The sequence below is a fragment of the Nesoenas mayeri genome, assembly GCF_963082525.1.
Source record: "Nesoenas mayeri genome assembly, chromosome: 1".
NCBI classification, from domain to species: domain Eukaryota; kingdom Metazoa; phylum Chordata; class Aves; order Columbiformes; family Columbidae; genus Nesoenas; species Nesoenas mayeri.
In genome coordinates, this window is record NC_137541.1 from 49,825,980 (window position 1) to 49,841,872 (window position 15,893).

At 37.4% G+C, this 15,893-nt stretch overlaps 1 protein-coding gene across 1 annotated transcript; it reads left to right on the forward strand.

Moving 5' to 3' along the window:
• Positions 1-1,984: 1,984 nt before the first annotated feature.
• TSPAN19 (tetraspanin 19) lies at positions 1,985-15,244 on the forward strand (the record flags this gene model as incomplete). Its single annotated transcript, XM_080363958.1, has 8 exons — positions 1,985-2,050; positions 2,142-2,214; positions 3,238-3,368; positions 4,517-4,591; positions 6,407-6,517; positions 8,988-9,131; positions 13,668-13,751; positions 14,991-15,244. 8 exons carry the CDS (start codon positions 1,985-1,987, stop codon positions 15,063-15,065), a joined length of 759 nt encoding a protein of 252 aa, XP_080220084.1. The 3' UTR covers positions 15,066-15,244.
• Between the last annotated feature and the right edge of the window lie 649 nt (positions 15,245-15,893).

Sequence of the window (15,893 nt, forward strand, 5' to 3'; positions counted from 1 at the left end):
GTGAAGTAACAATGTCATGTAAAATATACAGGATTTTATAAAGATAGTATCTCCATTTTATTTTCCAGATAAATAAGACAAACTAAATTATTATTTAAATGGCTCAAAATAAAACACTGAAATAATGTAGTTATTACAAAACTATTGCAGATACCAATGTTCAAGTGAAATATGTAACTATTCAGGATTTTTTGCTATAAAAATGCATCACTGCAATGTTTTAATATATTCTGGTTTTGAAAATTCTGTTGAAGTTTCATTACTCTTAAAAGGAGTGGATCTCCTTCAGGGAAAGTGCAAAAACAGTTATCTAATATAGTTCATAAGTTTATGTGGTCCCTTATTGTCCTAAATCTACTGTGGAGGTAGTTTGAGAAGCTTATCGCTTTCTTCATTCTGCAATTCAGCACCAAAAGTTTTATTATCCAAGCAACTAAGATCTTGACAGGACAGGTAAATCTTGTGTCTGCTGAATCTTTTCTTCTAATCAACAAATTAGCTATATACGTAATACATGCTTAGTATGTAAAATAAGTTAATGCAAGATATTTTTTGAGTGCAGAAGCTTCATTTTTTTTTCTGTTTTACAAATAATAGAAGAAATAACTTATTATTAATCAATCTGTAGTAATTCTGATAGAAGATAAGAACAGTTCCTTTTGAAAAAATCCATTTGCATTAGAAAATACTTTCTGAAGAGCGTGGCTATGCTGGTTATGTTCACATGTCTGTGCATGCTTGTGTGCCTGCTTTGCACATGAGAGGTATAGGACAACTGCAGTCAGCTGCCATTGCACAAACCATCTCCTAGGGCTGCTGCTCTTGGAACCATCTCAGCTTGCACCACAAAGCCAGGCAGAGCAAAACGCCAGAGTACGTTTACAGAGAGGCAAGATAGGTGAATGGGAACATGGGTTAGGGGACAAACGTATGTGTTTCACTCTCCACTCAGAAATCTTGGTAGGCCCAGAAGATATGTTATGCAATAATGTTAATAAAATAATAATATACAGGAAAAAAAATCCTATATCAGAGAGTTTACAGTGCTAGGGGTCTTTCCCACTGAAATATGCTAAACTGTCCTCAAGATGTCAATGCCTGTGTGACTTCTCTACAGCCCTGTTGACATCTGCAGGTGTTTGCAAGGGTGGTCCAGTTGGTACTCATGTTCCAATGCACACTTTACAGGTATAATATTTCAGGAGCAGTTGCTATGGGCAGAGTCTCTGCTTGCCCTTCCATTAACTAAGCACCCACTTGTTATTGATGACCAATGAAGTGCATTTCTTGATTTAGCCTCATTTGAAAGGAATTCAACTTTTCACATCCTGTTACTTTCTGAAACAAAACAACGGAAGAAAAAAGTAAGTGGGGGTGACTGGGAGATTCACTTCAAAAATGCAAAGTGTATTCTGAAGTTTAGTACAAGACAGTTGGCAGCGCTGTTTGACAGTTCTCATGGGTTTGCTAGAACTGTGTGCTGGATCACACTAAAATCATTAGGCTGTATCAGCTATTTTCAACAGCAATTGAATCAGGTTGTGTTGACAAAGCGGGGCTTATATATTTACTGTGATTCTCCCTTTTCATTTCAGTTGATATCCTTAATAACTAGTGAAGTAAGTGTACCAAAGAATATAAGGACAAGTGTATTCAAGGCCATGTAATTCTTGCCATTGCTGCAATATAAATCTTCATACATGCTGCCTCTGAATGTCTTTAGCAGTTAAGGAAAAAAAAAAACAACACAACTAAAAAAAGAAAGACACATGTACAATATAACTACAGACATTTGAGACCAGACATCATCTTGATGCTTCTGCTGTTGCTGCTTTTTTTTATTCAATGTATCAGGTGGCTGTTTAAATTTATAAAACATCTGAAGAAAATAAATCACATTGTAATTGATAGGCTTAGTTATATGTTTCAAATTCAACTGAATATATTATATTTTCAGCTGTGGTTCAAAACTGAAAACACAAGAATGAAAATAAGAGATAAAATACTAATACAGAAGTTCTATGTAATTGTCTTAAATGGAATTTTCTTGGTAAGAATTTTGTTTTCTTGTTTAGCAGTTTCAAATTAATTGTTAAAAAATATTTTGAATTGCAAAAGTAATTTTTTTTCCTCCCCCTCAGGCTCTGGGTCTTATGCTTCTGATATTTGGCCTGTGGCTTTTATTTGACAGAAGCAATTTCTTTAGTGTGTTATGTGAGTACAAATAGGATTTTTCTTTTGTTTCAAATGATTACAACATAAACACTGATAGATTTTAGTTTTTTTTCACAAGGTGGCAGTATTGGATTGAAATGTATAAGTTATTTTTTTCTATTGTGTGTATTTTCCATCATTAGACAGTATGATTATCAAAATAGGGTAAAACATAAATCAGTATACCTACAAGTTATATATTATTATAATCTACACCATTTCTTTATAGATGAATCACTGAAATAGAAATAAGCTCTATTGATCTTATCTTTATGTGATATCTTTATACAATTTGTATCTTTATATAATTTACCAGACTGCTTTTGACAAGATTATGGATCCTTTAGGTGGATATTTGGGTAGAATGAACACAAGTTGGATCTTGAGCCTCTCCATGTAGATATTCCTTTTTTCCCAGAGTGTCTCTCAACTTGTTTCATGGGGAAGTAAGTTTTGGGTCGCATAACAACAGTGGTGCTCTTATAGAGTTGTCTGCCTTGGCTATGCTAGGGAGCATCAGTTCCCAAATGATGGGAACCATCCAATACAGCATTTCTGGGATGAAACATCTGAGATGGAAGTAAGGACAAGCCCTGCTGCTTTCCATATCTAGGCAAAAATGGTTGAAGTGGAAAGGGGAAAGTGGTCAGTGACAAAGAGGGAGGATAGCATTGAATCTGAGTCTGGATTTAGTGAAAACTACATCTGTGTCCACACAGGATTTGTACATGTGGTACTGATCTTTGGCAAACAGAAAAAAATCTGTAAATTTGAGTATATATTTGAGTATATTCTGTTTACATCTCATATTTTGTTATCATACCCTGAATTTATGAAAATATATATTTTTTATTTCTGTGACTATAGATAGCATAAGTAATAATAATACCCTTTTATCATTCTACTATTTACATCCTTTCAGTAATGACATTGCAAAGATTTCATTATTTTTCTGTAATAAGTTTTGTAAGTTGAAATCTCAAAAAAGAGAGAAGTGACAGTATGAATTGCACTGTGTTACAGTTTCTTCAGGCAAGAATCAGCTAGTGCAATATATTTCTTGTATATTACTTGGAATTGGATCTGCTATTACCTTTACATCAGCCTTGGGATTCCTTGGAAGTGTTTTGGAAATCAAACGTCTACTTGTTACTGTAAGTGTAAATCAGACTCCAGCTTGCTTGTAAATGAAAGAGCATTTTCTGTGCATGACAACTGTGATCCTGTCTTGATGTTGTGTTTTTCACAAAAAAAAGTGGAAACACGGTGCTTCACAAAACTGCTGATAGAAAGTTATTTTCAAATTAAGTTCTGATTTAAATGAAATCTAAACAAAACTGAAGATCCTTCTATATCACTACATGAATATTTTCAAGACAAAACACTTGCATTTTGATGCGTTAAGGATTTTAACCACTGTGTTTATTATCTTAGGTGTTTTTGAATTAATTTAGAATTGAAACTATGCAGAGTAACTACTGTCCTCTTAGTATGTGCTGAAGAAATAAAGAAAAGCCTGCCCCAAAATACTGCAGGTTGAAGGCATAGGTAGCTACAGGGTGGCTACAGTATTGAAAAGGTGAATATGATTAAAAAGTTGTTAACAATTGTAGACCTACCTAGAGACTCCGTATTTATATACAATTCCTGCTTTTTAAGGGAAGAACACTTTATTTCTGAAAAATTACACTGTAACTATACATTCCTATGATCACTTTGATTGCATTTTTCCTTTCTCTTTTGTTTATTGTAGCATTTTTTGAGCAATCTGGTTTAGACTATATGAAGGCTGAAGCAGAGACCATTCTACTGAATCATTTGTTAAGCACTACAAATATCATTTGGCACAGCAGTAAGAGAAGCCCAGGTGCTATAACCTGGAATCTTGTTCGTTTCCATCTTCCATGGAAGTATCTAGTACCACAGTATCTAGATACTGTGAGTGAAAATTTGGTCTCACTGAAAATGAACAAAATCAACTATGTATGAGACTTAGGTTCAATGATAATTCAAACAGGAAATAATGAAATGAGAGTTTTGTTCAGTGGAGAACAGCTGCTTAACAACAGCTTTTGTTCTTCACTTCTGGTAACATTATGGCTTTGTCTTTAAGCCCAAAACAGTGAGTTGTGCTTTGCCTGAAGCCTGCCTCTTAGACTGTGATGCCACTGAGGGTTTCCAGGAGAAAAATATTTCTTACTTTTATTGGAATAACCCTAAATATTAGTCATGAAGGATCATACATGAGCTTCTGGATTTTTTTATTGCATTGTTCACTTGTTCAATATATATTTTTTTTCAGCATATGAGTTTTCAAATCCTGGTGTTTGTAACTCAGATGGCAATATTGGTGCTGATATTTGTGAAGAAAGAGGAGGTATGTTAATAAATTATGTGAGGCTGCTGATACTTTCAAGATACTTTTTGCTGTTATTTAAAAAAAAAAATAATAGTTCTCACTGTATGCTGCATCACCATTTCTTTGAACTTGAGTATTCTACATGTCATATGGGCATAGCAGAAGATGTGGAAAACTTAATTTAAGGATTTCAGCATGGTTCAGTAGTTGTAAAGGGGAGTACATGGGAATATATTTCCAGTTTATTCTCTGCAACAAAGCATACCATTCCCATTCAAGAATGTGGAATCAACAGTGTAAGGGGCAGCTTTATTCCCTTTTGAGGGATGACACTGAAGGGCCCTCTTTCCTGGACATCAGTAGAGGGAGGAAAAAGTATTAGATGCTAACCTGGGTCTGCTAGCAGGTGATAACAGTAGTTCTCTGTGCAAATAATAGCAGGAGTCATTGGTATCATGGATGCAAAATGGACTAATGAATTACGAATTTTGTTGTTTGAACCCATATTTTAGGTCTCAGTACAGATCTATCTTAGCTTTTAATATCAGGAAGCAACAATAAATACCAGCGTTGCTGTTATCACTAGTAACTGTACTGTTTTGAAGCTTTATTCAGTTGGGTTTTTTTTCAACATAAAGCAGCTCCAATAGCTTGAGCAATCCTCACAGTATTATATGAAAGGTAATCTGTGCTGAATCCATAGTGGTCCAGCCACTTCTCTGTTCCATAATTCCAAAATCTATGATTTGAGAAAAGCTCCCATTGATACTGGTCTCATGAGGTTCATACAGTTCTCCAAGTCCTGCTGCTTTTCAGGCAGGGTAGAGCACAAATAAATTAGTTTTACTTCATCGAAGTGAATCTGTATCATCAGGATTTCTTCATTAAATGTTAATTTTTAGTGATGCAGTCCTCCCTGTTTTATATGATGGTTTTACATATTGAAAGATTTGAACTGTCAGGATTGATGCATTCTGGAGTCAGCTATTTGTGCTAGGAAAATTGGTTGAAAGATTGCAGTTAAATTTATTTGATATCAACTGTAATTGCACTTGATCTCAACCTTAACTAAGCGTTGCTGAAGTATAATAAATGATGGTACCATTATCATTCACTGTGCAAGCTTTTGAATTTTGTTTTTAGGATGGCTGTAGCAAGGGAAATGAGTTAGAGAAGCCTCATTTTTTTTCTTGTTTTGTAATGAAACTGTTCAGTGGCCCAGGAGTTCCCCTCTGAATGTATTCCCTGCTACATTCTCTATAACCACATTCTTTGTGATCAGCTTGTCCACTTTAATTACTGTTGAAGGCGTATTTTAACAGCCTCTGCAAAAATGCCTGATCTAGGGCCAACATGAACTGCTAGCTCCTGTAGCCCAAAGCAGTATATGTCCCAGCCAGGCTCTATGGTACTCAGACAAGTTTGTATCACGCTAGGTGTAGAATTAATTATGGGTTTGTGCTTATTATTATATGTGCTGTGCTTTTTAAAAATAAGTGTGAGAGGTAGGATTTAGTATTTCAGGACAGATCATGTGTGTCTAAATCATGTTACGTGGTTCTTTGAGCTCCATTGGGCTAATCACCTTGTGTCTGCCTGTCCTATGCATATGATTTTGGGTCACTTCATTTATATTCCCCTTTTGATTTCAACTTTCCCACTAGTGCAATGGCTATGACATGTCTTATATCATATTTGGCAAATTGATTAGAATGCTGCTGCTTTCAAGTAACCCCTGAAGAAACCTGAATATCAATAAAAGATCAAGGATTGCACTATCCATCCACACTTATCAATATGCATCTACCAAATGCTATAAATATTTATGAACAGGTCCACAATCAATGGAACAACAGAATTGATGAAGTAATTTCTGAATATGGGAATGAGAGTCTGGCTGAACAGGAAGCTGTGTGGAACATTCTGAATGCTGTGCAGCACAAGGTAAGGAAAATAAAAACCTGCAAAATATCGCCATCAGAAATACTACGTCAGTTAAAAAATGTATATACCAATCAGAGCTTACTTAAAAAAACCCAGTTCCTTTACTAAAGGATTAATTTTTCAAGGTCCACTGCTAATATCTGAGGTAACTGGGCAGTTTCCTTGCTGTTATATGGATCATTATGGATTAGATTAGGCTGTTGAAGGACTTGTCAATATATATATCGGAGCGCGCAGTTCTGATCACTGAAGTTTACTGCAGCTGAAAAAAACAGTGGATTTCCTAACATCTTTGACAGTGCTAAATATCATAAAGCACTTGGTCTGCTTAGATCTTGAAACTGATCTGAACCATGGACAGAGATAGTATGAGGTAAAAGCAGAGCTTCTATGGTGAGAGCATTTGAATAGGTAATGCACTGATATTCTCTCAGAAATAATGCTTAAAGCCTCAAATTAGTTTTCAAATCAATACTTTCAGCACATACAGTTATTAATAATAAAAATTTTTGTGGCCTGGCAGCATGTAATTTGTTTCATTTTTCAGAAAAGTCCTTTAAAACATTTGCATGGAATCAATTATTTTGGAAGTTGTTAACAATGTTTTTGACCAATGTCTTGCTATCCCTTCAAATTAATTCTACACTCTGACCTTTTAATTACAAACAGTACAGCTTAACAGTTTAATATGATTTAATATGCTTTTGTAGAACATCTGTGAGTCCCTCAATATGACTTCTTGAAGAGGTGAGCTATATAGTTCTTGACAAATGTTGAAGATAATATATGATTCCAGATAACTCATAGATGTCTAGACTCAAGATTACTAATGCATTTGTGATGTATATTTAAAATCAGCTCTTTGGAAATCCAGTCTTCTCTCATTGCATTCATGATTTCTGTAGTGATTAACGGTGACCTCATTATGTCAATGGTGTGGCTAGACTATGTGCTCGTGTACTTGAACTCAGTTTCATGGAAATGCTATGGGAGCACAGATTTCAGCAAAGTTACCTACCCACCACCTACCCTGATGGGCATGTTTAAATTGTGGAAGATGTCAAAGTTGCTGTTGGTACCTAAACAAGATAAAATGGTATTGAATCCACCAAGGTGAACTGTAATCACATTTTTTGAATTAAATACTGCCATCCTCAGCTCTTGTGTTACATGCTTCCTACTCTTTACAGTATGATCAGGATCTGCCATGAGAAAAATAAAAAGCCTAAGAAAGTGAATAGTATTAGAGAACAACTAGATTTTTATATATTCTTGGTAAAATTTAAAGCTGGTAATTTTTTTGACTTACAGTGTTGTTGAAATTGAATGTTTTTACAGAGAAAGGACAGTTTTGGCTAAGTTATCTAATTTAGCTAATATACTGCTATCTAAGCTAAGCAGTATATTTTGGATTGACTCTTCAAAACACCAAAAGGAGATGAGGAGATGCTTTTGTTTAGCATGTCTAAGCCAGAATATGGCAGACATTTTGTCCCACAAAAAGAAACAAACAAACCCAAAACAAAACAAAAAAAACCCACAGATTTCTGAAATTACTGCTTGAATTTCCTACATAACAAGAATTCTGTTCTCCAAGCTGCCTGGTGGTTTGGTCTGTTTTCACGTTACTGGTATTGAAATAGATTACCAGGTAGTGTTAGCTGACAATCCATTTGAACAGGGCACAGTATTTGCTTAGTGCTTGAAGTTTGAGCTATGTGTTGAGAAGAGATCAATTCCTGGTAAAAGACAAGCTGGAATAGGGAGACTTTCTAAAGATCTCTCCTTGCTAAGAGTAGAGTATTTTTGCAAATGTGATGTTAGAAGTAACAAAGGAATAACTAAAAGTTTTCAAAAATCTGGTCCTTATTTAGGTTCCTAGATCAGAGTAAAACAGTATCTCTGTTTTTATTTTTATGTATTACGACATGTTTTATATAAAATCTGTCCCCATTTACTGCATTCATTATGAAACAACATTCATTATGGTGTTTCCAATAATGTCTTGCTTGATTGCTTCTTTTTGTTATGCTTCACAGTGAACATGTTCTTAGTATAGCTTACAGCTTAAACACAATTTCTACCCTGAAATTACTTTGGAAGGTTAAGGGTGGTAATCAAAATTTTTTGCTTTAATCTGGGTTTGTAATTTTTTCTTTTTTTTTTTTTTTTTTTCTATTTACATCTGTTCTATAATAATTTAGAGTCTAAAAGAAAGTTCCTTTCAAAAGTGTATTTTTAAGACCATATTGTTCTTAAATATGTACTATCCAGTGCATACCATGGGAAATGATGCATATACAAGGGTGAATCATCCTCTCCAGAAACCCCTCTCTACTGAATACAGAAGGAAGCTCTCTAGCTTATTTAATCAGCTAACTGATAGCTTGCACTCATTGGGCTCAAAGTTCCTCTGTGTGACAGTCTTTATATGTGTTAGAGTTACCAAGTGACAGGATTTCTATTCTAGATGGAATGCTGTGGGAGATACAACATCACACAGTGGGAAAGGAATAAAAACAAGGAAAATAGTACTCAGATCCCATGTTCATGCACAAAATCTGGTCTGAAGAAATGGTTTTGTAATGTCTCAAGGGATTCAACATACAGTATGGTAAGAAAAAACTTGTCGTGAAGAATGTAACTTTTGCTACTAAGTGGACTTCAGAAAAAATATACAAAATATGTTTTCCATCAAGACTTTGCTTACAAATTCCAAAATATTAATGATATTTATTGTTTTGTCTTGGTTCACTCTGAATTCTAGGTTTTTACTCATTAGGTGTCAGTCATGTAGGCAGTTCTAAAATAAGGGTACTCCAAGAAAACAGGAGTTGTGCCTATTACAGATCAATATCCCAGGGACATTAGTAGTAGTTTAAGTAGTAAGCATCTTGGCATTCAGAAATCTATGCCATGCAAATCAATGACAATGCAAAGTGACACTATATAGAAAGTATACAATACATTTTCCACTTGTAATTACTATTGATTACTTAGAGAATGTCAGCAAAGTCTCCATCTGTTTGTATTATCTGTTTCTAGAGCATCTCCAATACCTCACAGGATGAGAGGAATGAGCAAAGCATGAAAATACGAGATGTATTTCTTGAGACCAGTTCATGTTAGCATTTATATGTCTTCATGTCAAAGGACCAGTTTACATAGAACCATCAGATATCATCACCTGATAATAAGAAACTGGAGCAAACTGAAACATTATTTTCTTCTGTAAACCCTCCAATGTTAATAGGATTATCCAATGAGAATAAAAATTCAATGGACAAAGGCTGTATCTTGGCAATGGAGGACAGTAAATAATAGAAAGGATGCTGTCAAATGACATCTGGTGTTGTCTTCTTTCACTCATCAGTTTGGAATTGTTCCCTGTTTCAGCAAACCCTTGTCATTATTAAAACATCACTTTTTCAAGGCCTTGGGACAGATGGTAAAAGAGTCTGGGGCTCAAGTGATTTTCTCTTCCCTCCTTCCAGTTTTGGGTGATGACATGAGGTGGAATAGAAAAATTCAGTCTATGAACAATTGGCTACAAGACTGGTGCTACAGGCAAGGCTTTAGATTCTTCGATAATGGCTGGTTTTACAGGACACCAGTCCAAACAGTGATATGCGGGAAAGGTTTATCTTGCAGGGGCAAAAGGATGCTGGGACAGAAATTAGCAGGGCTAATTTGGAGAGCTTGAAACTAGGCTCGAAGGGGGTTGGGGTTGCAGCTGGGCTTGCATCAGTGGGGCAGCAGTCTAGAACTGATGAAGACTGGGAGGCCTCCCATACCCCAAGGGTGACATCGGTGTGCTCAGCTCGCTCTCTGAAATGCCTGTACACCAATGCGTGCAGCATGGGGAATAAGCAAGAGGAGTTAGAAACCTGTGTTTGGGCAGGAGATTATGATCTGGTGGCAATTACAGAGACATGGTGGAACAGCTCACATGACTGGAATGAGGTCATGGATGGCTATGTCCTCTTCAGGAAAGACAGGCTAGCTAGTTGTGGTGATGGAGTTGCTCTTTAAGTGAGAGAGCAACTACAATGTATTGAGTATTGTCCAGGCACGAATGAGGGGCGAGTTGAGAGTCTATGGGTGAGAATTAAGGGGCAGGCTGGCAGGGGTGATACTGTTGTGGGTGTCTATTACAGGCCACCAGATCAGGGTGAAGAAGTTGATGAAGCCTTCTACAGACAGCTGAGAGCAGCCTCACAGTCACAGGCCCTGGTTGTTGTGGAGGATTTTAACTTCCCTGGTGTTTGCTGGAAGGACTACTCAGCCAGCCAGCTGCAGTCTAGGAGTTTCCTCCAAGTGCGTTGACAATAACCTTCTGATGCAAATGGTGGAGGAGCCGACTAGGAGAGGTGTACTGCTGGACCTCATCCTCACTAACAAGGAGGGTCTGGTTGAAGCAGTAAAGGTTGAGGGCTGCCTTGGTTGCAGCGACCAATGAATGGTGGAGTTCAGGATCTTGTGTAGCAGGAACAGAATAGCAAGCAGAATTGCAACCCTGGACTTCAGCAGGGCAAACTTCGGCCTTTTCAAGCAATTGCTAGGGGAAATTCCATGGACAAGGCTGTTTGAAGGTAAAAGGGCCCAAGACAGTTGGTTAGTGTTCAGGGACTGCTTCTTCCAAGCTCAATAACCCTGTGTGGTTAAACAGAGAACTGCTGGGTAAGCTCAAGTGGAAGAGGAGAGTTTATACATCATGGAAGGAGGGCCTGGCCACTTGGGGGGAATATAAGGCTGTTGTCAGAAGGTGTAGGGAGGCAACTAGGAAAGCTAAGGCCTCCTTAGAATTAAACCTGGCGAAGAGGGGTCAAGGACAACAGGAAGAGCTTTTTCCAATACGTGGCAGATAAAACTGAGACCAGAGGCAATGTAGGCCCACTGATGAACGAAGTGGGTGCCCTGGTGACACAAGATACAGAGAAGGCAGAATTACTGAATGCCTTCTTTGTCTCTGTCGACTCTGCTGGAGGCTGTCCTGAGGAGCCTTGTACCCCTGAGGCCCCAGAGGAAATCAGGACAATGGAGCAGTTTGCCTTGGTTGATGAGGACTGGGTTAGGGACCAGTTAAGCAATCTGGACATCCATAAATCAATGGGTCCATATGGGATGCATGCATGGGTGCTGAGGGAGCTGGCTGAGGTCATTGCTGGACCACTCTCCATCATCTTTGCCAAGTCTTGGGAAACGGGAGAGGTGCCTAAGGACTGGAGGAAAGCAAATGTCACTCCAGTCTTCAAAAAGGGCAAGAAGTAGGACCCAGGTAACTATAGACCAGTCAGCTTCAACTCCATCCCTGGAAAGGTGATGGAACATCTTATCCTTGGCGCCATCTCAAGGCATATCAAGGATAAGAGGGTCATTAAGGTCAGTCAACATGGCTTCACCAAGAGGAAGGCATGTTTGACCAACCTCATAGCCTTTTATGAGGACATAACAAGGTGGATAGATGATGGCAGAGCTGTGGATGTGGTCTACCTTGACTTCAATAAAGCATTTGACACAGTTTCCCACAGCATCCTTGCAGCTAAACTGAGGGAGTGCAGTCTGGACGATCAGGTAGTGAGGTGGACTGTGAACTGGCTGAAGGAAAGAAGCCAGATAGTCGTGGTCAGTGGGGCAGAGTCTAGTTGGAGGCCTGTATCTAGTGGAGTGCCTCAGGCGTTAGTACTGGGGCTGGTATTATTCGTCAATGATTTGGATGAGGGAATAGAGTGTACTATCAGCAAGTTTGCTGATGACACCAAGCTGAGAGGAGTGCCTGACACACCAGAATGCTGTGCTGCCATCCAGCGAGACCTGGACAGGCTGGAGAGTTGGGCTGGGAAAAATTTAATGAAATATAACGAGGGAAAATGTAGAATATTGCATCTGGGTAGGAACAACCCCAGGTTCCAGTATAAATTGTGGAATGACCTATTAGAGAGCAGTGTAGGGGAAAAGGACCTGGGGTTTCTGGTGGACAGCAGGATAACCATGAGCCAGCACTGTGCCCTTGTGGCCAAGAAGGCCAATGGCATCCTGGGGTGTATTAGAGGGGGGGTGGTTAGTAGGTCGAGAGATGTTCTCCTCCTCCTCCACTATGCTCTGGTGAAACCGCATCTGAAATATTGTGTCCAGTTCTGGGCCCCTCAGTTCAAGAAGGACAGGAGACTGCTGGAGAGAGTCCAACGCAGGGCAACAAAGATGATTAAGGGAATGGAACATCTCCCTTATGAGGAAAGGCTGAGGGAGCTGGGTGTCTTTAGCTTGGAGAAGAGGAGACTGAGGGGTGACCTTATTAATGTTTACAAATATATAAAGGGTGAGTGTCATGAGGATGGAGCCAGGCTCTTCTTGGTGACAACCAACGGTAGGACAGGGGTAATGGGTTCAAACTGGAACACAAGAGGTTCCACTTAAATTTGAGGAGAAACTTCTTTTCAGTAAGGAGAACAGAGCACTGGAACAGGCTGCCCAGAGGGATTGTGGAGTCTCCTGCTCTGGAGACATTCAAATCCCACCTGGACACATTCCTGTGTAACCTCATCTAGGTGTTCCTGCTCTGGCAGGGGGATTGGACTTGATGATCTTTTGAGGTCCCTTCCAATCCCTAACATTCTGTGATTCTGTGATCACTTTAAAGTATAGAAAGCCTTAATTTGTATGTTTTATTATATTTATAGCTATTTTGAGCTTTGTATTAGTTTCTAATTTATTTTAAAAAGCAATATAATAAGCATAGACTGTAATCTGGAAAATATGCACATAAATTTCAGGATGCATAATGCATGAGAATCAGTGAAATCTTGAAAATATTCTTTCAAGGATTTACTTCTAAGGTAATCCCTCAGTTATACTCACAGAAAAGCAAATTTCCTTTTGATTAAGTCACAAACTCTGGAACATTTCCATACAAAAATGTCAGATTTACTTAAGAACAATCTGTTTAGTTCAGATAATTTAGAAAATGTTATAGCTAGCTCTCAGCAGTACACATTACCAATGTATCTGGTTTCTGGCAAGTAAATATCAGAACCCGTCATAACATGCAGGAAGTTCTATATATTTTAAAAGCGTGTTCTTAGGAAAATGCAATATGAATTCAAAAGCTGAAATTATTTTTCTTGAAATCTGTTCATCTGCACTTGTTTAGGGATGTGAAGAACACCTAAATAAATGGTTTGAAAACAACATTTTCATCTTAACTGCAATTTCTATCAGCCTGCTAATTACACAGGTAAGAGTACTTTTAAGCAAAAAACCCACAAAATACTGATATTCTACTGGCATTAAAAATCAGTTCATTGCCGTTTGGCTTTGACACACTCTCCAAAATTTTGTAGAGCTTTCCATCAATTTTAATTAGAAGTAAGATCAAACACTTTTTACCAACAAATTCCTAAATATTCAAGCACCATTACAGACGTTGGTGTCCAAAGTTTGTCGAATAAAATGTTTGACCTGATTTGTGAAAGCAAATGGCATTACAAGGATAGGAAGCAGTTAAAAAGGAAGTAAAATCTGTAGAGCAAAAGACCTCTTTTGTCCTCTATTTATACACAACCTAGTTCATGAATATGCTAAATCAAACAATACAAAATCATGAAACCCCTCCCCCCATACGTATGAGAAAATTTTAATGGGTAAAAAGGAATAAAGCTTTCAATATCAAACCAGAATGATATGAATAATGGCAAAAAGAACTGATTGTTCACTCCAGGGACACCCTGAAGTTTGAGTATCATCAAGCAGGCAGAAAGATTTTTGATAAGACATTTGATAATGTTTTAAATAAATTAAATAAAAATAAATTTGATAAATTTCATAAATTTGATAATTTTAATAAGACATTTTGATAAGGCATTGATAAAATCATGAGGTTGAAAATGAGATTAGTTCATGTTTACTCAGAGAATTAAAAGTATGACCTGTATTACCTCTGCCATATGTAATACCTTCCCATGGAGGTGTGTAGTAAAAATGTTCTGGCTATGGAGTGGACCAGTTCGGTAGTGAAAATGTTTGTTATTCATACTCACCTAATCCACACTAGCACAGTACATGAATGTCTCACATTTTTTGATGTGCTATCGACACCTTCCTGCCAGGCGGGAAAGACCTGTTATCCCCATTCAAGAGGTTAAGAACAAGATTCACAGGGCACTGAAACACTTAACACTTAACTGAATTATGTGCCACCTGAAATTGACTTCAAGATACTTCTGTGGATGTGGGCCCAAGTGACTTGCTGGACGTCATACAGCAAACCTATGCCAGAGCAGAGAATTCAACTTGTGTCTTCAGGCACATGTACTGATTATTCTGCTTTTTATATCCTTCTGCATTGCTATCCACAAGGAGCCAGGTTAACAGTGGGATCAATTCAGTCATGAGTGAGTATCAATCCTTTCTTTATTGTTTATAACTCACCTTTTTCTTTTTCTTTTTCTTTTCTTTTTTTTTTTTTCTTTCTTAGATATTGTTGATCACACTAACTGGTCAGCTACTTAGAAACATCAGGAAGAATAATATTTGGCCAAATGAATCATGAACTCTTCTGATCATTGCTGTAGTGCAAGAATTATCTGATCTGTGCCTGCAACAGTCAACAAAATTACTTCCACTAAAATTTGGATCAGGCTCTACATATTGTAATCACTAAGATATTAACATTTGGCTTTAATATTTTTGGTTATTGTTCATGACTATGGATATAGTAATATGCTACAAACTTACATCTGAAGTACTATGTAATTTACTAGCTGGTTAATAAAACTTTTTGATAAGCTGAATATTTGTTTCCTGAGTCTCTGGAATAACTTGTTCAGAGTATTGTAAAAAGTACTGTATAATATACTGCACTTTGAAACAGAGGAACCCTTTATCAGATTCAGCCAAGAAACACCTTTACTAAACGTTGCTGATACTTCTTTACACTTTTACCTTTCCTTCCAGTCCTTTTCTGTTTTGTCCTTGTCTGTTGTGTGATTTAATCTCCAAATATTTCCCTGATTCCTATAAATATGTTACTCTTTTCAGCCTCTTTCCAAGGAGTGTTGTAATAGACAACTTTTGTTCTGGCTGAGTGGCTCTTGCCATTTAATCAAATGGCTTCAGTGGTTTAGCTGGAGTAAGCTTGAAACCCTAAAATATTCTTTATCCTCTGAGCAGTGAGGTGACCTGGAATATCTTCAGGAAAACTGAAGAAGGCATGGTATTACAAGTGTATGTGGTAGCATTGTTAAATTATTTTTTGTCTAAAACTTCCTATTCAGTACTCCATTTCCTGATGCTTATAAATTTGTTAACTTCTTTTTATGTAGTCTAAAAAATTTCCATTTCAGGTGCCTGCCACAGGCTAACTTTCTTATTTAGAGAA